Source organism: Pipistrellus hanaki, assembly GCF_964339955.1.
Source record: "Pipistrellus hanaki genome assembly, chromosome: 2".
NCBI lineage: Eukaryota > Metazoa > Chordata > Mammalia > Chiroptera > Vespertilionidae > Pipistrellus > Pipistrellus hanaki.
The window spans coordinates 133,204,323-133,226,383 of record NC_140504.1 but is presented as its reverse complement, the minus strand read 5'-3'; the positions used below and the strand labels follow the sequence as shown (position 1 = coordinate 133,226,383).

At 39.7% G+C, this 22,061-nt stretch overlaps 1 protein-coding gene across 4 annotated transcripts in view; it reads left to right on the top strand.

The window, feature by feature from the left end:
* Nucleotides 1-22,061, top strand: part of FNBP1L (formin binding protein 1 like) — a 117,549-nt gene that overhangs the window by 50,500 nt on the left and 44,988 nt on the right. For all 4 annotated transcript variants that reach the window (XR_014794068.1, XM_084873431.1, XM_084873430.1 and 1 more), the window contains exon 2: nucleotides 5,192-5,307. Coding sequence is in view for 3 of the 4 variants with exons in the window: in XM_084873431.1 (XP_084729557.1) it covers nucleotides 5,192-5,307 (116 nt within the window). In the remaining variant the exon portion in view is untranslated. The remainder of the gene's footprint in view (nucleotides 1-5,191; nucleotides 5,308-22,061) is intronic.

The window sequence follows — 22,061 nt, the reverse complement described above, 5'->3', positions numbered from 1 at the left end:
CCACTTTACTAGTATTTTACATATGAATTGACACTGGAGTCTTGTGTTTGACTTAAATTTTCCTGTAAAGATATCACTGATTAAATATAATGTGCACCTAGGCAAATAATAAGAAATGGCAAGCCTGATGCTTCTCATCTTAATGTGTTTGAGAAAATATAAACAATGTTTGTTAATAAAGAAAAGAAATACAGTGGCTGTATGATCATTTAGAGGTGGACTTCCCTCAGGAAATTAAGAAGTAATTTAAAATATGGCCACTGATCTGTTACTATTAGTAATGAAGTTTGCCCTGAATATATTTTGTGTCTTATGATATCAGATAATAGTAATATGAAGCCATTATAGTTTGCGAGAGTTTTAAAAATAATATTTAGAACATGCATCTGCAGTTTTTTAGTGATGTTTAAAATCATGTGATAATAATATATTAAATTTCACTGATTTTATTAATGTTTGGGAGCATCCCCCTTTATTGTGGTAAATATAGATAACATAAAACCATTTTAAGTGTACTGTTCAGTGGCATTAAGTATATTCATGGTTTTGAGCAGTCCTCATCACCATGCATCTTCAGAACTTTTTCATCTTAACAAATGGAAATTCTACCCATTAAACTAGCGGTAGTCAACCCGTGGTCTATGGACCACTGGTGGTCTGTGAGGTCCTGTGCTGACCGCTGTATTAAACAGCAACTCGTTCTCCCTTCAGCCCTTGGGACCAGCTTTTACTGTATTCTTCTTCTTCTTCTTCTTTTTTTTTTAATATATATTTTATTGATTTTATACAGAGAGGAAGGGAGAGAGATAGTTAGAAACATCGATGAGAGAGAGTCATCGATCAGCTGCCTCTTGCACACCCCCTACTGGGGATATGCCCGCAACCAAGGCACATGCCCTTGACCGGAATGGAACCCGGGACCCTTCAGTCCCCAAGCCGACGCTCTATCCATTGAGCCAAACCGGTCCCGGCTGTATTCTTCTTTTTTTTTAAAATAATTCTTGCCGAAACTGGTTTGGCTCAGTGGATAGAGCGTCAGCCTGCGGACTGAAAGGTCCCAGGTTTGATTCCGGTCAGGGGCATGTACCTTGGTTGCAGGCACATCCCCAGTGGGGCGTGTGCAGAAGACAGCTGGTCGATGTTTCTCTCTCATTGATGTTTCTGGCTCTCTATTCCTCTCCTTTCCTCTCTGTAAAAAAAAGTCAATAAAATATATTAAAAAAAACTATTCTTTATTGTTGAAAGTGTTACATATGTCTCCCTTTTCCCTCCATTGACCCCCTCTAGCGCCATCCTTTTGTCTGTGTAGGTGGACTATGCATATATGCAATACAAGGTCTTTGGTTGATTACTTTCCACCCACCCACTCTCTTTGCCTTCCCTCTGAGATTTCCAACTTCTTACTTTCTGTCTCTAGGTGCTTTTGACTACTTTAGGTAGTTCATATGAATGGAATCATACAGTATTTAGCCTCTGTGATTATTTCACTTACCATAATGTCTTCAAAGTTCATCCATGTGGTAGCATGTGTCAGAATATTCTTTTCAAGGTTGAGTAATAGTTTATTATCTATATACCATATTTTGTTCATTCATCTGTTGATGAACACATCAGCTGCTTTCACCTTTTGTTTATTGTGAATAATGCTGTTATGAACATGAGTGTGCTGTAATCCTCTTGAATTTTCCAGCTTGGTGAAAGACAGCATGTTGTTAGAAATAAATACACTTAAAGGAAGATAAACAATCCAATAAAAAACATGGGCAAAGAACCAAAATAGACACTTTTTGAAACACGGACATACAGAAGGCCAAGAGACACATAAAAACATGCTCAAAGTCACTAATTATCCAAGAGATGCAAATCAAAATAGTGATGAGGTACCATCTCACACCTGTCAGAAATCAGCAAACGACAAGTTTGTCAACAAATCAATAAACACGTGCTGGAAAGGATGCAGAGAAAAAGGAACCCTCTTGCACTGCTGGGTTCCACTGGTGCAGCCACTGTAGAAAACAGTATGGCGTTTCATCAAAAAATTAAAAATGGAACTTCCATTTGACCCAGGGACCCCACTTCTAGGAATATATCCCAAGAAAACAGAAACACCCATCAGAAACACCATATATGCACCCCTATGTTCATAGCAGCACAATTCACCATTGCTAAGATTTGGAATTGCCCATCAACAGATGAGTGGATTAAAAACCTGTGGTACATCTATACAATGGAATACTATGCTGCTATTAAAAAAAAGGAATTATTACTATTTATAGCCACATGTATGGAACTGTATTATGCTAAATGAAATAAGTCAATCAGAGAAAGATAAATATCATATGATCTAGCTCATTTGTGGAATATCATGAACAACATAAACTGATGAACAAAAGTAGAACCAGAGTCATAGAAGCATCCAACAGACTGTTCAAACTATGAGGGAAGGGGGGTGGTGTGAGGGAATAAGTTCAGCCAAAGGACTTGTATGCATGCATATGAGCATAGCCAATGGACACAGACAGTAGTGGGGTGAGGGCATGTGTTGAGGGGTTGGAGTGGCTGGGGAGAGGTCAATGGGGGAAAAAGGAGACTTATGTAATACTTTAAACAATAAAGAATTAAAAAAAATACACTTGCTCTTTTGTTGTAAAAATAATGATATATGTAAAACAACATGGTGACAAATTAATGTTCTCAACAAAGATTATTAGAAGTCTCATTGATAACACCCCTAAAGAAATTTCTTTTAGGGAAAATTATGTTGGAAAGTTGCTATACTGTTTGATTAAAGTACAGATGTTTCTAACCTCTTACCTTATAATAATTGCTAGATTCTGTTTCAGTAATGAAGTATATTTAGAGCTTCCTGTGAATCACTAAAGGAAAGTTGTGTTGAAGAATATTCTCACCTGGTTGGTATTGCTGGCTGGTTGAGCTTCAATCTATGAATCAGGAGTTTATGGTTCAATTCCTGGTCAGGGCACACACCTGGGTTGCATGCTAAGTCCCCAATGTGGGGTGTGCAGAAGGCAACCAATCAATGATTCTCTCTGTCTCCCTCTCCCTTCTCTAAAATCATTAAAGATATATGCATTTTTTAAAAAGAATATTCTCAACAGTAAATGGCAGTGTTTTATGAAAAGAAAAAAAAACAAACACATGAAGAAAGCATATGTTGACTGGAATTAAAAAAAATTTTTTTTATGGTTGCAATTTATTCACTTACTTATAGATAATTAAAGAAAATTAAAGCCAGAAGTCCAGAGACTATTATAGCATATTTTTAAAAATTATGATTACTATTATAAAAATAATCTTTAAGATACAGTGATAATTGGAATGGTGAATCAAGGTTGTGTCTCTCAGTACCAAAGAACGAGCCTCTCTTGCCTCCATGGCAGTGCTAAGGACCCCTTGGGGGATGTCCGCATGCTGGGTTAGGCAGATATCCCCCGAGAGGTCCTGGACTGTCAGAGGGTGCAAGCCAGACTGAGAGACTTCCCCCTGCCCTCTTAGTGCACAAATGTCATGCACCAGGCCTCTAGTATACTTATAATAGAAGTATTTGTTCATATTTTTTACTGATAGGGGAGAGGGTTATAATAAATTTGGAGATTTCATCTAGAAGATAGAGAAGTATAATATAAAATTTGATGAGGAAGATGATTAGTAAGAAACTAAACATTTCAGAAAAATGAAGGATGATTATTTCAAGTTCAAACAATTCCCCCCCCCCCCCCCACACACACACACACACACACACTGTTTTTTGCTGGGTGTTTTTAAATTTGAAAGAGAATTCCATATTAAGTTTACTGAGCAGTGCACCCTCTTGCTATTTTCAAGTCTACTTAGGAAGCAAGTGACATTGAAAAAATTGTATGAAAGAATAGAATTAGAGTTGGTAATACCAAACTGTAATAGACAGATAAATTGTATCACTGCTGTTTAGAGAGCATTTACTTTTACGGGTGGAATTTTAAAATGGTTTAAGAAAATAAGGATAGGGAAAAAATAATTCATGCGTAAATAACAAATGTGATTAAACCATGGGTGATTTAGGAAAGAAAAACTAGAATATAGAAAGAAATGATATTTGAATCTTTTATCAGCATTGTAAACTTGCATTGTGGCTGAAGGAGACAGCACCACATTATTAATTTGGAGATTATTCTCAAGGGATAGGAAATGATGGTTTCCTAGGCAACAGGTAGAAGGGAATATTTTTTTGAGATTTGAAAGTGCCTTGTAAGATTTATTAGTATAGTATTAGTATTGAGTGTACTACATTTCAGAATATTTAATGGCATCACTATACTCTTGTTGAGGTTGGTGATGGGACTCCCATATTAAGATGGAAAAAGTTCAGCCGAAACTGGTTTGGCTCAGTGGATAGAGCTTCGGTCTGCAGACTAAGGGTCCCGGGTTCGATTCCGGTCAAGAGCATGTACCTGGGTTGCGGGCACATCCCCAGTAGAGGGTGTGCAAGAGGCAGCTGATCGATGATTCTTTCTCATCGATGTTTCTAACTCTCTATCCCTCTCCTTTCCTCTCTGCAAAAAATCAATAAAATATATTTAAAAAAAAAAAAAGATGGGAAAAGTTCAAACAGCCTTGGTAACTTGCCCAAGGTCAGACATCTGATGAGTACAGAGCCCAGAATATGAACCCAGATAATAATTTAATTCTGTTCAGCTAATTTTCATTGAGTGCCTGCTGTGGTAGCAGGCAAGCCATAGTGCTAATTCCTTGGTAACGCAGAGTTGAGTAATACATGGTTCTTATCCTCGATATAGTATGTCAAGTGAAAAATAAAGGAATTTTTAGTGAGCCTTGGGATCCAGGCAAAGGCCCCTTATTCCAGTCCATGAGTTTAGGGCCATTTTCTGGAGCATAGAGTATCTGAACTGATGCTCAACAGAGGAATAAGAGTGCTAAAAGGTGACTAGGAGAGGGTGTTGCAGTAGGGAGAACCACATGTGTAAAGGCCTTCAGCCATAAAGGAGCCTGATTCATGCTGAGGGACCTATTTTTGTGTAGGTTCTAAAGGATGTGGTGGGTGGGGACCCACAGAAGAGCCTAGGTTTTCCCTCTTTTACTTCATTGCTTCTCTGGATGAATATTAAAAGCTAGTTAAAGCATCTGTGGATAAATTTAGATTTTTTACTGTGCTGTTACCTTTCTTTTCTAGGATCAGTTCGACAACTTAGACAAGCATACACAATGGGGAATTGACTTCTTGGAAAGATATGCCAAATTTGTTAAAGAGAGGATAGAAATTGAACAGAACTACGCGAAACAATTGAGGTAAGTTAAAAATGTTTTCAATTCTCAGAAGTGAAATTACATGTGACAATAGTTGGGTGTGCCCTGGCTGATGTGGTTCAAGTGGTTAGAGTGTTGGCCCACTCACCGAAGTGTCACGGATTTGATTCCCAGTCAAGGACACGTCTCTGGATTGTAGATTCGGTCCCAACTGGGGCATGTGTTGGAGGCAACCAATTGATGTCTCTCTCATATTCATGTTTCTATCTCTCACTCTCTCTCCCAACCCTACTCCCTTCCACTCTCTCTAAAAATCAACGGAAAAAAATATCCTCAGATGAGGATTAACAAAAAATAAATAAAATAAAAATAGTTGGATATTAGGTAAATGTGATATACCAGAAGTTAAATTCTGTTTTTCATTGAAGTAGATTGAATTAGGTAACTGGCTTGTTTTAATTACCAATTTAACTAAATCATAAGTAGCTTCTTTCCAAAAAATACTTAAAATCCTAAAGCCAGGAAGCAAAATGCCAGTAAAAAGAAAAATTTCTGGTATAAGTTCTATTTACTGTTTTATCCCTTTGTAGTTTTTTGCTTTATTAGTAATCTTTCTGAAGCATTGAAAATTTCTTTAGTCTCTTGTGGGTTTTTTTTTTTTTTTTTAAATTTCTATGACTTGGAAATTGAATGTGCTTAGCTGAGTTTCTTTCTGTCAGAAATCATATATATTACTGATTTTTGGAATATGTGCCAGAAGATAAAAGTTTTAAACGGAAAATTTTAGTCTTAAAAGAAATGGAATTAATTTCAAGATTTTGTTTTAGCAGAAGATCATTGTTGGACCACAATTTGACAAGTAGAGAGTGGTTGGATGGTAGGAGGGACATTTAGCATGTTAGCCTTTTATATATGTATATGTTTTTATAATGATGCACATACTATTAGGACATTTACTGAAAGAGTGGCATCATATTAATTACTTCATCCATTAGCTTCCTCTGTGTTGTTGTTTTTTTTTTAAAGCAGGTATTTCCCATTTGAGATATAAACAGAGAGCCTATTAGTATATTAATAATAATAGTGATGATATTTCACCTGTCCAAAAGTTACGGTCTTGGAACTTCACCCCTCAAGAATCTAGAAGCATTAAGGACCTCTGAAAAGTTAAAATAGCAATCAAAATTGTACTCACATGTGAACAACAAAAAGTTTTCCACATTTAATTTTAAATTTGATCTCAGTTCTAGCACAGTAAGTTCTTTGGATTCCAACTTTTTCAATAGAAGTCAAGAGAAGAAATACTTTCGGCAATACAGTGATGGCAGTGTGAAATGACAATAAAAAATATTAAAATATTATTAAAAACAGATTAAAAAGAGTTTCCAGTCTAAAGTACCTGTCAGTAAGGGAATGATGAAAAATACTGTGGAATATGCAATTTAAATAAATCAGGTATACTAATATATTTAAACTTAAAAGGCTATTTACTAGTAATCTATTAGTATAAAAAGCAAGTTGTGGAACTGAAGTATAGTAAATCTGCTTGCTTACTCTAGTTTTTGAATACAGATTATGTATAAAATTTGTATGTATTCTCGAGAAGTATAGAAGGATACACCCAAATTGTTTTATAGCAGTTACCCCCTGGGAAATCAGAGGGGGGATGGTAAGGGAAGAAACTTTTTTTATTTACACTTTTCAATTATTGAAGTCTTTTAAACAATTGTGTATTATTTTTCTAGTTTAAAACATTTGTTTTTGTTTTGTTTTTTAAATATATTTTAATGATTTTTTACAGAGAGGAAGGGATAGGTATAGATAGTTAGAAACATTGATCAGCTGCCTTCTGCACACCCGCTACTGGGGATGTGCCTGCAACCAAGGTACATGCCCTTGACTGGAATCGAACCTGGGACCTTTCAGTCCGTAGGATGATGCTCTATCCACTGAGCCAAACCGGTTTCAGCAAAACATTTGTTTTTAAGCAAAGAATACTTCAATAGAGAATCTTACAACAATTTATAAAATAAAAAATCGGTAATTTAGAAGGTAAAATTTCAGCAGTCTGGAATCTTTAACTGTCCAGAATACTAACTCAGGCTTCAGGGTTTCAGGATGGCCAAGCTTTTACCAAAGTAACAGGACTCTAATCAAATGACAAATTTTGTTTGCCTTTCTCTCTGTTTTGTGACTGATAACAATCATTATAATTTTCATTTACTTGCAAAAAAATATTTGAACACCACTTCACTGAAGCAGAGGTGGTTAGAATCTGCAATTATATGAAAAATAGAATTTTACAGTGAGAAAGTAGAGTTTATTATGCTCAGATGCTCTAGATAAGTGATTTTCACCCTTTTTTTTTTTTTTTTTTTTTTTTTTTTTTTTTTTTTTTTTTTTGTCCAAAGGGAAGAGGTTTGCCTTGTTTATTTCCTCTTCTTTAATGGAAAAAATTCTTTTGGTTAACTCCCTCCTGTTTATGCTACACAGAGGACAATTTCTTTCATAGTAGGTAGCTGTTTTTCCTCCTAAATATTTAGAATGTTAAACATTTATATTTTAAACATACAAGGTGGGGCAAAAGGTTTACAATTGTGAGTATGGGAAACTCAGAGTTTACTCTTGTATTATTATTTATTCTTGTATTATTTTCCACACAAACAATTGTAAACGAACTTTTGCCCCACCCTGTATTACAAGATATTAAAGTTTTTCAGCTTTTGTATTCCCAGTTTATTTTCTTCTCATCTACTTGTCTATTTTGATGGCTTTGGTTTAATTTTACCTTGATTTTTGGTAGTGGTTTGAGGATGATAATAAATAGAAAATAAAGCACCTAATTATGTTTAAAGACATAGCTATACACAATTGAGTCATGTCCATTTTGATTGATGATAAACTGATTTAAGATAACTTAATAAAGTGTTATTTTTGCAGACATAAAAACTGAACTCAGTCATTCCTTTAATAAATTTATTGTATTTGTATGGCAGAGATTATCTAAAATTTTTAAGTTAAAAAAATTTCTGTATACATAGGTATTTTATTTTTTAGTAAAAATAATTATGGTATTAAGTGCTATCGTAAAGATTGTTATGTGAAGTTATATTCCCTACTGCCAACCCAGATTGTGTCTTTCTGGTTTAAATGTGTGACAGTGTGGTATACTAGAAGAGAAATAGACTGGACGATAGAAATTTTAAAAGCTACTCTTAACGAGAGCAGAAATCTCTCCAAATACCTTTATTTTTTTATTTTTTTCTCTTTTTTAAATTCTTCTTTGCCTCATTCCCTTCACCTCTTCACCCTCCCACTCCCGATAGCTGCCAACCTGCTCTCTGTCTATGAGTCTGCCACTATTTTACTTGATAATTCATTTTGCTCATTAGATTCCACATTATGAGTGAAATCCTATGCTACTTGTCTTTCTCTGACTTGCTTATTTCACTTAGCATAATGCTCTCTAGGTTCATCCATGCTGTCTCAAAGGGTAAGAGTTCCTTCTTTTTTTATGGCCAAGTGGTATTTCATCATGTACCATAGCTATTTTATCCACTCATCTATTGATGGGATACTTTCAAGATTTGGGCTACTTCCAAATCTTGGCTGTTGTAAATAACACTGCAGTGAACATAGGGGTGCATATATTCTTTGAAATTAGTGTTTCATGTTTCTTTGGATAAATTCCCGTAAGTGGAAGTGCTGGGTCATACGGTAGTTCTATTTTTAAAAATTTTGAGGTATCTTCATACTACTTTTCACAGTGCCTGCACCAATCTACTTTTCCACCAACAGTGCACTAGGTTTCCCTTTTCTCCACATCCTTACCAACACTTGTTTGCTGATTTATTGATGATAGCCATTTTGACAGGTATGAGGTGATATTTCATTGGGTTTTCAATTTGCATTTCTCTAGTGATTAGTGACATGGAGCATTTTTTCATATGTCTATTGGGCATCTGAATGTCCTCTTTGGAAAAGTGTCCATTAGGTCTTTTGTCCATTTAAATTGGATTACTTGTTTTTTGGTATTGAGTTTTATAAGTTCTTTATTCCCTTACCAGATGTATCGTTGGCAAATATGTTCTCCCATTCAGTGAGATGTCTTTTCATTTTATTGATGGTTTCCTTTGCTGTGCAAAAACTTTTTAGTTTGATGTAGTCCCATTTGTTTATTTTTCTTTTTGTTTTACTTGCCTAAGGAGATATATTACTATAAATATTGCTATGAGAAATGTCCAAGATTTTACTGCCTATGTTTTCTTCTAGGATTTTTATGGTTTTTGAGTTTCATATTTAAGTATTTTATTTTGAGTTTATTCTGTGTATGGTATAAAAGAGTGGTCTAGTTTCTTTCTTTCTTTCTTTCTTTCTTTCTTTCTTTCTTTCTTTCTTTCTTTCTCTCTCCTTCCTTCCTTCCTTCCTTCCTTCCTTCCTTCCTTCCTTCCTTCCTTCCTTCCTTCCTTCCTTTCTTTCATTTTTTCTTTCTTTCATGAATCCACTATTCCCATCACCTTATATTGAATAGACTATATTTATCCCATTGTATGTTTTTGCCTCTTTTGTCAAGTATTAATTGACTATCAGGCGTGGTTTTATTTCTGGGCTCTCTATTCCGTTGATCTAAATGTCTGTTTTTATGCCAGCACCATATGGTTTTGATTACTGTGTCCTTGTAAAGTTTGTCATCAGGTAGCATGATTCCTTCAAATTTCTGGAGATTTTTTTCTGTTCCTTCATTTGGGGTCTGTTTGTCTCCCAGTGTCTGCTGCCTCTTTGTGTTTGTTTCTGTGTACCAGGTATTAGATAGATCTGCCATGACTCCCAGTCTTGATGGGGTGGCCTTATGTAATAGGTGTCCTGAAGGGTCCAGTGGTGCAGTCTCCGTGATCACCTGAGCTGGAAGCTCCAGGAATGTCTATGTGGTGGGTTATGTGGGTCCTCCTGTTGTAATTGAGTCATTATTGCTATTGGCCCATTCCTATGTGGAATCAAACCTCAGGTTGGCTGACTGTGAGGTTCAACCCTGACTGTGCTGTGTGAGCTATTGTGCAGATGCTGACCATAGGAGTCAGAATTCACCTCAGCAAGGTCTGGTGCCTGCTGAGATCTCCCTTTGGCTATGCTGCTTGTGAAATTTTTGGATTTTGCTTTGATGTTGTCCAAAGCTAGTCATTGACACCGGTGTGTTGGTTCTTGCCCTCTTGGGAGGGACTGTGGTGCAGACCAACGTAAGACTTGGCCTGTTACTGGCCCTTGACAACCTGTTTGGAATTACTGTGATCCATAGTTTGTGCCTGCCTCTTCTGTGCACCAAGGCTGGCTTTTAGCAGCATGGGACCTGGGGACAGGTCAGCAAAAGTCCCAAGGCACCCTGATGAGATCTGGCTCTATCCGCCTCTGCCTGCTGTCTGTCTGTCAGGTTCAATCACTGAAAGAGCCTCTGGCTGCATCCCTCAGGGCTTATACTTCACAGTTTAAGATCCCCCTTCCCCCAGTACCACCTGGAGGAGAGTACTCCACACAAGAGAGATGGCGCCTGTGGTATGGGACACAAACCTCAGATTGTCCTCACGCAACTCTAGTCCACTGTGCCCTCCCTCCAGGGTGAGTGGTTACAAATGAGATTTTTTGCAATGGCCATTTAAAGAGGGTGCCTTTCTCCAGCAAATCCTGCCTTTTCCTGGTAGAAGGAAATCCCGTTGCTTTTCACAGCCTGATATTATGTGAGTACCTCTGGTGTTCTGGGCTGAGGAGCTGAGCTTGGGGTTTAGACTCATGGTTCTCAGGAGGACCCTCTGCAGCTGAGGTAGCCCTCAGGAACTTCAGCAGCTGCTTGTAGGAGCAGGGCCAGCCCTTTTTGTGTCTCCACCCTTCCTACAGTCTGGATGTGGTTTCTTCTGTAAATCTTTGGTTATAAGACTTCTCCAGGTGGTTATTCAGGATGATTGTTCTATAATTTAGTGTAATTCCAGGTTGGTTCTGGGAGGAGGTGAGTATAGTATCCACTTTCTCTGCCGCCCTCTTAAATCCCCCTTTCCAGGTAGCTTTTTATGTGTTGTTCACTTCTGTACCCTTGCCAAGCCTGGCAACATAGATGGTATCTCTAGAGCTGAGTGAATATAAATTGAATGAGTAAAATAATTGAGTTATCTGTAAATCTAGTACTTAGTTTAGTTCAAAAATTAGGATTTCTGCCCATATTCTGTACCTTTGACCAAGTACTGCTTTCTATCTGTACTAGCATTTGTGTCATACACAGTTGATCATTTATTTTGCCAGTTTACTTATATGACTTTTTTCAGTTAACCCTTACAGTTCAAACCTCCATTGTTCAAGGGTCAATGATACATCATTCATTGTGATGAGATGATTGTTCTACTAAAAGCTTTTCCATTTATCTAGGGATAGGCTTAGATACAAAATAATCCAAACAATACCAGTCTCTGTTTTCTATTTAGCCTTTACTTTTTCATGCCTCTTTATCAGAATTTTCTGTTTCTGTGCCACTCTCTTTAGATTCAGAAGAACCCAGAGCATGTGTCTGAGATTTTGCTGCCTGTGAATTCCTCTAATATTGTTATGGTTTCCCATCTTATGTTTAAGCCCTTTATGCATTTTTAGTTTATTTTTGTGTACGGTGTAAGTTGGTTAGGTTTATATGCATGCATACAAGTCCTTTGGTTGATTTCTTCCCTTTATCCCCACCCTCCCCTACCTTTCCTCTGAGGTTTGACAGTCTGATCTATGCTTCTCTGTCTCTGGATCTGTTTTTGTTCATCAGTTTATGTTGTTTATTATATTCCATAAATGAGTGAGATCATGTGATATTTATCTTTTTCTGGGTAATTTCGCTTAGCATAATGCTCTCCAGTTTCATCCATGCTGTTGCAAATGGTAAGAATTCCTTTTTTACATCAGCGTTGTATTCCATTGTGTAGATGTACCAGTTTTTTTAATCCACTCATCTGCTGATGGGCACTTAGGCTTTTTCTAAATCTTAGCTACTGTAAATTGTGCTGCTATGAACATAGGAGTTCATATATGTTTTCTGATTGGTATTTTTAGTTTCTTGGGATATATTCTTAGAAGTGGGACCCCTGGGTCAAATGGGAGTTCCATTTTTAGTTTCTTGAGGTAACTCCATACTGTTCTCCACAGTGGCTGCACTAGTCTGCATTCTCACCAGCAGTGCATGAGGGTTCCTTTTTCTTCGCATCCTTGCCAGCACTTGCCATTTGTTGATTTGTTGATGATAGCCATTCTGACAGGTGTGAGATGGTACCGCATTGTTGTTTTGGTCTGCATCCTCACCAACCCTTGTTGAGTGTGAGGTGATATCTCATTGTGGTTTAATTTGCATTCCTTTAATTCAGGGGTCCTCAAACTTTTTAAAGTGGGGGCCAGATCACGGTCCCTCAGAGAGTTGGAGGGCCGGACTATATGAACTACTAATTCCTACTGTAACACCTCGGCTGCGCTCACTGCCCAAAAATCCTGGTGGGCCGGATCAGACTCCTCTGCGGGCCGCATGTGGCCCGCGGGCCGTAGTTTGAAGACCCCTGCTTTAATTAATGATGTTGAGCATCTATATATTATATAAAAGGCTAATATGCTAAGTGTCCCTCCCTCCGTCTGACTGGTAGCTATGATGCGCACTGACCACCAGGGGGCAGGTGCTCAATGCAAGAGCTGCGGAGCTGCAGTGACTTGGCAGCAGTAGTTCTCGGGTGACGCATCCTGAAACTAGAGAGGAGGGAGCCAATTCCTCATGGGGCCGCTGAATTTCACCTTCGACTGTGGGTTATGTTGTTGCTGGGCACTGTCGGCCCCAGATCTGGTTTACTGCACACTTGCGTTTGCCTTCCACATCCTAATGACAGCAACTTGTAGACTGCCCTCTTGCACTCCAGGACCGCTTGGAGGATGTTGAAGAGCTGATTTCGCCCACTCCCAGCAGGCCAGGCCAAGGTCCCCCACCTACCGGAGGGACCCTGCTCACTCCGCAGATGCCTTTCGAGCCGTGGCCTTTCAATCTACGGAGCCACCCCAGTGTGGCTGGCCGGGGAGTGACCGTGGGAGGGTGGCTCCAGGGCTTGTCCAGGCAGTCTCACCCAGTCCTGCCCCGCTGGCCACCTTCTAATTAATTTCCTTTCAATGTGCACGTATCTGTGCACTGGGTCACTAGTCTTTTCATTAGTCTATTGGCTATCTCTCTGTCCTCTCTGTCCTCTTTGGAGATGTGTCTATTTAGGTCCTCTGTCCATTTTTAATTGTATTGTTTTGTTGTTGTTGTTTGATAGGGAGTTTTAAGAGTTCTTTTAAATTTTAGGGATTATCCTCTTACCATATATATATCATTGTTGAATTTTTTCTCCCAATCAGTAGATTGTGTTTTTGGTTTGTTGATGATTTGCTTGGCTGTGCCAAAACTTTTTAGTTTAATGTATGTCAGTATTGTTTTATATATTAGGAAATTGAGTTACAGAGAGGTGAAGATACAGCTAGCTAAATTCAAATCCTGCTGCATAGCCTCAACTCTTGGTATTTTTATATGCCTCTCAGCATAGGAACAATGAATAATCCTCTACTCAAGAGGATTTTTCCCCTACAATTGGTGACTAGTATCACAGAGACATTTTTTGGATGTCTAAAATATTTTACTATGGGAAAGAATAAGGTATCTAAAAACTTCATAACATACTCTTTCTAACTAACTCATCTGTTTATAATGTAACAATTTTAGAAATTGATTAAATAATGTTCTCCATAAATTTAGGTCTAGTATGTTTTCCATAAAGATAAAAACAGATTAAAAATTGTTAATACTTTAGAAATCCTTTCTTTTAAGAAAATGTTTTTCTCAGGAGTGAAAGTAAAATGAGCTTTTAAATATATATATATATATATATTTTTTTAAATTAATTAATTTATTTTTTTCCCCTTGATTTGTGAGAGGAAGGGAGAGGGAGAAAGAGATAGAAACATCAGTGATGCTGAGACCGGTTTGGCTCAGTGGATAGAGCGTCGGCCTGCGGACTGAAGGGTCCCGGGTTCGATTCCGGTCAAGGGCACGTACCTTGGTTGTGGGCAAATCCCCAGTGGGGGTGTGTGCAAGAGGCAGCTGAGCGATGACTCTCTCTCATCAACGTTTCTAACTCTCTATCTCTCTTAATTCCTCTCTGTGTAAGATCAATAGAATATATTTAAAAAAAAAAAAAAAAGGAAGAAACATCAGTGATAAGAGATAATCATCTGCTTCCTGTGTGCCCTATACTGGGGACCAAGCCCAGAAATTGGCATAAGCCCTAACTGGGAATCAAATTGTGACCTCCTGGTTCATAAGTCCATGCTCAACTACTGAGCCACACTGACTGGGCAATGAACTTTTCAAGAAGCCTTATTTATTTTAATTTTCTTCGTAAGGGATATTAAGAATACTTCTGGGTGTTTTAAAGCCTCATTTAGAAAGTGTTCAGTTTTTAATTGAGAATTAAGAAATATTATTTTTTACTTTCATTATTCCTATACCTATAACCTATTCTAAAATTGGAGTTAGGAATGGCCTAATGTTACTTTACTTCTCTCTGGTTTTTGCCTCTAATATTCTTCTAACTCAGTTAGATATTTTTTCTTGAGGAAACAACATGATAATTAGAGAACCTTTCTTTTAATGCCATACAACTATACTTTTCTTTAATGTCATATAGTTATAACTTTATGATGTGTTTAGATTGGATTTCATATAGTTATTAGAGTATTAAAGCTGTCTTTTTTATTTTTTTAATTAAGGTATTATATATGTACATAGCTTATCATTGCCCCCCCCCACTCCCATATATGCCCTCACTCCCCAATATTTCGCATTCATTGGTTATTCATATATGCATGCATATAAGTCCTTTGGTTGATCTCTTATCTCCCCCACCTCTCCCTAATTTAGCTGTCTTTTTATCTACATTTGCAACAACTGGGTTTTGATTGTCATCTTCAGTTTATATCTGCCACTGTCTCATTTAATTTTCACAATAATTTGATGATCTTTGTCACCATGGTATTTCTGTGCCTTGTAGTAAGCATCCAACAGTAAACTTTTGTGGAATGATTCAGTGAACTCTACCACTTTACTAGCAAAGACACTCAAGTCCATCACCGCATCAAGAATTGCAAAGCCTATTCCTGATTGTTGTGTATGTTTTCTTAGGTTAAATGATGAAGCAGAACCTAACAAGTAAAACATAAAGCTCTTTTAAAAGAATAAATATGTTTATATTGATTTTTTTAGAGAGAGAGGAAGGGAGAGAAAGAGAGAGTTAGAAACAATGATGAAACAGAACCATCGATTGGCTGCCTTCTGCCTGCCCCCAACTGGTGATCAAGCCTGCAACCCAGGCATGTGCCCTGATTGGGAATTGAACCGGTGACCTCTCTGAGGTCACTCAATTAACTGAACCACATGGGCCAGACAAACATAAAGTTCTTACAAAATAAAGTAGCTTCTAATCAATTATGTTAAATATTTTGATAGCCAGCTTTCCAATAAAAAACCTTAAGACAATATTGTTTAAATAGTTAAAAAACATAATTTGGTTGTTAAATGGGATTGGCTGTATAGATAGATCACATAGTTAATTTCTTTCTTCTCTCATAATGCTTTGATTGGTTTTATTTCCAAATTATTTTTTGTAGCCATTTCAATTGTGTAGCTGTTAGTAAAATGAGGTAAATGTTTATTTCATCATTTTATCTATAATAACAAAAGCATAATATGCTAATTAGACCAGACAGCCAAATGACCTTCTGGACGTCCTTCTGGACGAAGCAGAGGCTGCTATAAGGGCCAAGGCAAGCCGCCGCGGCTGTGAGGGCCGAGCTTCTTGCGTGAATTTTGTGCATTGGGCCTCTACTATGTATATAAAATATAGGCAAATCAGGCAGATTTAGCTGCTTAGTTGAATCTAATACTGTGAAGGTGTTATATAGTTCTCTTGAAGAATATAATATTTAGAAGTAAAACAGAAGTTATCATTTAAAAAATATATATTTTTATTGATCTCAGAGGGGAAGGGAGAGAGAGAGAGAGAGAAGGAGAGAGAATCATTGATTGGCTGCCTCCTGCGTATCCACCAGTGGAGATCAAGAAGTTATCAAATTTCAGAACAAAATTTCTGTTTCCTTGAACATACCTAAAATATTCTTTTGTTTTTTGTTGTTAATCCTCACACAAGGACATATTTCCATTGGTTTTTAGAGAGAGAGAGGAAGGGAGGGGGAGAAACATGATGTGAGAGACGCACATCAACTGGTACCCCAACTGGAGCCGAGGATTGAGCCTGCAATGAGATGTTTCTGTCTCATCAATGCTTTTAACTCTATCCCTCTCCCTTCTTCTCTCTCTAAGAGCTCTCTCTAAGAGAGGAAGAGTTCAGTGCCCTTGACCAGAATCGAACCCAGGACCTTTCAATCCACACACTAACGCTCTATCCACTGAGCCAAACCAGCTAGGGCTGAAAATATTCTTCTGAAAGATCTGCAGTTGCCTAGAAACCACATTGTTATGCCTATCACATCCTAAGTAGCAATGAATTGTCCCATATATTCTTTGAGTATAGACTAGGAAGCTGATACTATATATGCATAATCCCATTTACATTTTAGGTATAGTGTACCTTTTGACAGGCAAAAATTGGGAACTGGCATTTAAGAAATGAGAATAGATATTAGCTTTGTTTATCTTTCTGTCCATAGATGTTTGTTTGGTTTTCTTCTCCTAGGTTTTTTAGGCATAAATACTTAACTCCTTTTATTTCTTCTTATCATCTGTCTATTTCAGCATCTGCCATTGGTAAAGTATAGCAGTTGAGGATGAAGCCTGTCCCTTTAAAAAACAAATCTAATATCACTTGTAGTAATCCATTTTTAAAAAAGTTAACTTTTAAAAAATGTGATAGAATACACCTAACATTAAATTTGCCTATGATCATTTTTAAGTGTACACTTCAGCCACGTTAAGTATATTAATACTGTTATACAACTAATCTCAAGAACTTAACCATCTTGAAAAACTGAAACTTTGTACCTATTAAATAACAACTTCCCCTTTTCTTCTTCCTTCAGCCCCAGCAATCCTACTTTCTGTTTTTTTGAATTTGTCTGCTCTGGGTAGCTCATATGTGAAATTATACATTATTATTATTACTAGAGGCCCGGTGCACGAAAATCATGCGTGGTGCAGTCCCTAGGTCTGGCCGCAATTGAAGTGCGAGCGTCTGGTGTGGAAGGGCAGGTCCCAGCTGACCTCTGGGCTGTGGGCAGCACCTTGGCCACTGGGCTCTCATGCGCCCCCTCCACCTGAGTCACGGCGCTTGAGTCCCTATGTGGAGATGCAGTGAGTGCAGCGATGCCGTGGGACAGGGCGCAGCGTGGGCCTCTGGGCTGCTCAGTGGCGCCGCACGGAAGTTGGGTGGGCAGCGCACTTTTTCCGGGCTGGCCTTGCAGACGGGCTCCTGCATGAACCCATGGGGAGCCCGACCAGCCCTGTGGTCCAACAACTGCAGCCAGGCTCACCTGGAAGACACCACATGGGTGTGGGCGGGCGCCTGGTACCTGAGCACAGGGCCTTCCCCGGTGCTCGAGCCCTGGAGTCCCAGGGGAGGCTAGCAGGGGGAACGAGAGCCAGCTCGGCAGACACCCCACACTCTCACTGCACCTCCGCCCCCATCACCCCTGCCCTCAGGTAGCCAGTGAGAGGTTGCAGCCCCCATCGGGGTGCCATGTTGCCAACGCCCGCCATGTACCATGCCACCGCTGGTGGTCAGTAAATGTCATAACGAGCAGTTGAATTCCTGGTCTCTTTGTCAAATGACATACTGAAGGAACAGTTTGCCTATTAGGCTTTATTATATAGAAGAGCCAAAAGGCAGAAACAACCGAAATGTCCATCAACAGATGAATAAACAAAAAATACTACATAGATATCTATAATAATAAAAGCGTAATATGCAAATCAACCAAACGACCAAACAGCAGACAGCTATCTGGACAACTTTCCCAATGATCATGCTATGACATGCACTGGTGCCAGGCCAGGCAAGGTGGATGCAATGTGATTGGTCGGAGGGGCCCTGCCATCACTCTATGATCGCCCCACAGAGAGAGGCTGAGACCACCCTCTGTGGGGCAATCAATGGGGGTCTCCACAATTGATCGCCCCGCAGAGGGAGGCCCAGGCCACCAGGCCAGCAGCCACAGAGGGGGTCTAGGCTAACTGGCCGGCGGCTGTGGAGGGTATGTGGGGCCAGCCAGCGATTGCCCCACAGAGGGAAGCCCAGGCCAGTCAGTGATCGCACCTCACATCTGTCACAGCAAAGGAGGCAGCGCTGCACAAATGGCAAGCAGTGGCAGTGGCAAGGGTGGGGCCAGCTGCTGGAAACCAGGGAAGGACAGCCCTGATAGGCCCTGATTGCTGGCCAGGCCTAGGGACCCTACCCAAGAGGCCCAGGATTGCAAGAGGGCACATGCTGGGCTGATGGACGCCCCCTGCCCCCTGCACGAATTTCATGCACTGGGCCTGTAGTCCTATATAAAAGCCTAATATGCAAATTGTACTCTCTGGTGGTCATTTGACTGAGAGTCCAGGAGTTTGACTGCTTGCTATGACGTGCACTGACTGCCAGAGGGTAGTCTGGAGCATGGAAGGTGTTGGCGACACAGCGCTGGCAGTGTCGTATTTAAGAAATCATTAACAAATCCTGTCATGAAGCTTTCCCCCTGTGTTTTCTTTTAAGAGTTTTATAGTATTAGTTCTTAGGTTTTGATTTAATCTCTATATGTGGTGTGAGGTAAAGAGAAGGGTATACCTTTATTCTTTTATATGTGGATAGCTTATGTTTATGTGTGTTTAGAAACTGATAATGTTTTATTACTAGCTGCAGGAGGGGCCTGCATGGGATAGTGGGTGCTCTGGGCTCAGAGTATGTGTGGTCTGAGGAGATGATGATCTGGAGGCTGGAAAGGAAAGGGGCTGGGTCAGAGGCTGGCTCCCAGGTCTCCTTGGATATACTGCTGGGAATGGGTAAAAGAGTCATGGCAGGTTCTACCAGGCTGCTAATTAGATTAAGAAATTCTTGGAAATCTAGCTGCCCGTCACAGTTGAGGCCCAATTTCTTCATCATGACATCAGAGTCACAGGTCCATCTGGTTCTTTGTGAAGGTAGCCGGTTCTGTCTTCATGAAGGTTAGGTACTCAGTCTTGGAAGAGCATTTGTAGGTATTAACCATCCTTCTCACCATGAATCTGGAAAACAGCAGTCAGAGACTCCATGTATCGCTCGGTCTGCAGGACATGTGGGAGCAGAGCGGCACAGAGGCCGTGAGCAGGCGTGGTGCCTGTGTGTGGATATCTTTTACATTTAATTTTCCACTATATGAGAGAAGATATGTGGCTGTAAGTGATGGAAAACCCAATATGAGCCAGTGTAAACATAATGGGAAATTTATTAATAGGAAAAATCTATTTTATTTGATTTTTTTTAAATGGATTTGATTTTTTAATTGAGCTTAAGAAGTTGAATAGTCAAGCTGCTGAAAGGCCTGGTATAGCTGGGTCACAGAGAAGAAAAGCCAGTGTCTGAAACACAGCCAGAGCCCTTTGCTGTTGTTGTCTACTTCTTTCTTCTTTTGGCTTCTTTTGGTGGGTTGGCTTTATTCTCTCAGTAGAGGCTGGCTTTCTTCATTTGGCAGAAAATGTAGTCACCAACAGTGCCAGATTTATGTCTCAGATTCAGCTCTTACTGGCCTCAAAGCTGAATCCAGTCCAAAGACTTAAAAACTCCAGGAAGAGAACTCTTTGGCCCAGCTAGATTTAGTTTTCTATCTCTGGATCACTTAACTGAGGCCCACAAATGGCAATTCCTAAGCCTAATAATTGTCAGATACAGGGAGGGCTTCAGAAAAGAGGTAATATCTAGTCCCCTGTATCTAATATTACTCTTCTGCTAGAAGATACAGATTGTATCATTTATATCCCATTTTACAAATAAATATATTGATCACCTATTAAATAGTATTTAGAACTCGGGGTATCTCAAATGTTATAGGTTGAAAATCTATAGATATGATTTTCAGCATTTAAAATTTTTTGAGATATCTTATACTGGTATCCTAATATATAAAAAGCCAGTGGTCATCATGATTGAAACAATTGGATTGACAACTGAACAGCAGGCTGCATGGGGTGATCAGGGGGGGCGGGGCAGTTGGGAACAACCAGGCTGGCAAGGGGTGTAGTGAGGGGTTACTAAACAACTGAATAGCAGGCTGCATGGGGTGACCAGGCCAGCAGTGGTGGCAGTTGGGGCAACCAGGTTGGTGGGGGGCAATAGGGGAAGGCCAGGCCTACAGGGGAGCACTTGGGAGTGACCAGGTTAGTAGGGGGTCATTTGGGGGTGACCAGGCTGGCAGGGGGAGCAGTTGGGAGTGACCAGGTTAGTAGGGGGTCATTTGGGGGTGACCAGGCTGGCAGGGGGAGCAGTTGGGGATGACTAGGCCAGCAAGGGGGCAATAAGAGGTGACCAGGCCAGTGGGGGACAGTTAGGGGCAACCAGGCCTGCAGAGGGGGGTAGTTGGGGCAACCAGGCCAGCAGGGGAGCAGTAAGGGGCGATCAGGCTGGTGGTGGGGGGGTTGGCAGTTTGGGGTAACCAGGCTGGCGGGGGGGGGGGGTGTTAGGGGCAATCAGACAGGCAGGCAGGTGAAGAGGTAGGAGCCAGCAGTCCCAGATTGTGAGTGGGATGCCTGACTGTTGGTTTAGGCCTGATCCCAGGGAGGGTTCCCGGATTGTAGAGGGTGCAGGCTGGACTGAGGGGAGCTTCCTCCTCCCTCCCCATGTATGAATTTTGTGCACCAGGCCTCTAGTATATAAATAACGTTGCAGTCTTTGGAGAAGCCCATTACATGTAGGAGCCTTCTCAGACCACTGAGGAAACAGTGTTAATTCTCTGTATTCCAGAGTGCATGATCCTAAGATGCTTAGAAAACCTGGATGAAACACATAAAAAATATCAGCATGTTTATGACATCTATTACAATTTCTATAACATATATTATATGCATATAAAACTTCCTTTTAATTAATTCCTGATTTATAACACCCAGTTAAAAAGCATGCCTTATCTATAAACTGCTATTATAATTGGTTACTTAGAGAATCTCTGGACATAAAAGAGGAAAAGTTTCTGGGGGGAAATAGCCTAGGGCAGTGGTTGGCAAACTCAGTTAACAGAGCCAAATATCAACAGTACAACGATTGAAATTTCTTTTGAGAGCCAAATTTTCTAAACTTAAACTTCTTCTAATACCACTTCTTCAGAATAGACTTGCCCAGGCCGTGGTATTTTGTGGAAGAGCCACACTCAAGGGGCCAAAGAGAATTACCGTGTGATTCGTGAGCCACAGTTTGCCAACCATGGGCTTAGGGAAACTGCTAGTGAGGGATAGAGAGATGAATTGTCTAACATATTTTTATTGGAGGAGCAACTCAAATGCTTCACACTTGCATACAGGGTGTGGGGCAAAGTAAGTATACAATTGTGAGTACACGAAACACAATTTGTTCTTGTGTTATTATTTATTTATTATTGTATTATTTGCTATATGAACAACTGTAAACCTAATTTTGCCCCACCCTGCATGCCCCTACCTGGCATTGAGTCTGCAACCCAGACATGTTCCCTGACTAGGAATCGAACGGACAGTCTTTCACTCCTAGGGAGGATGCCAACCAACTGAACCACCC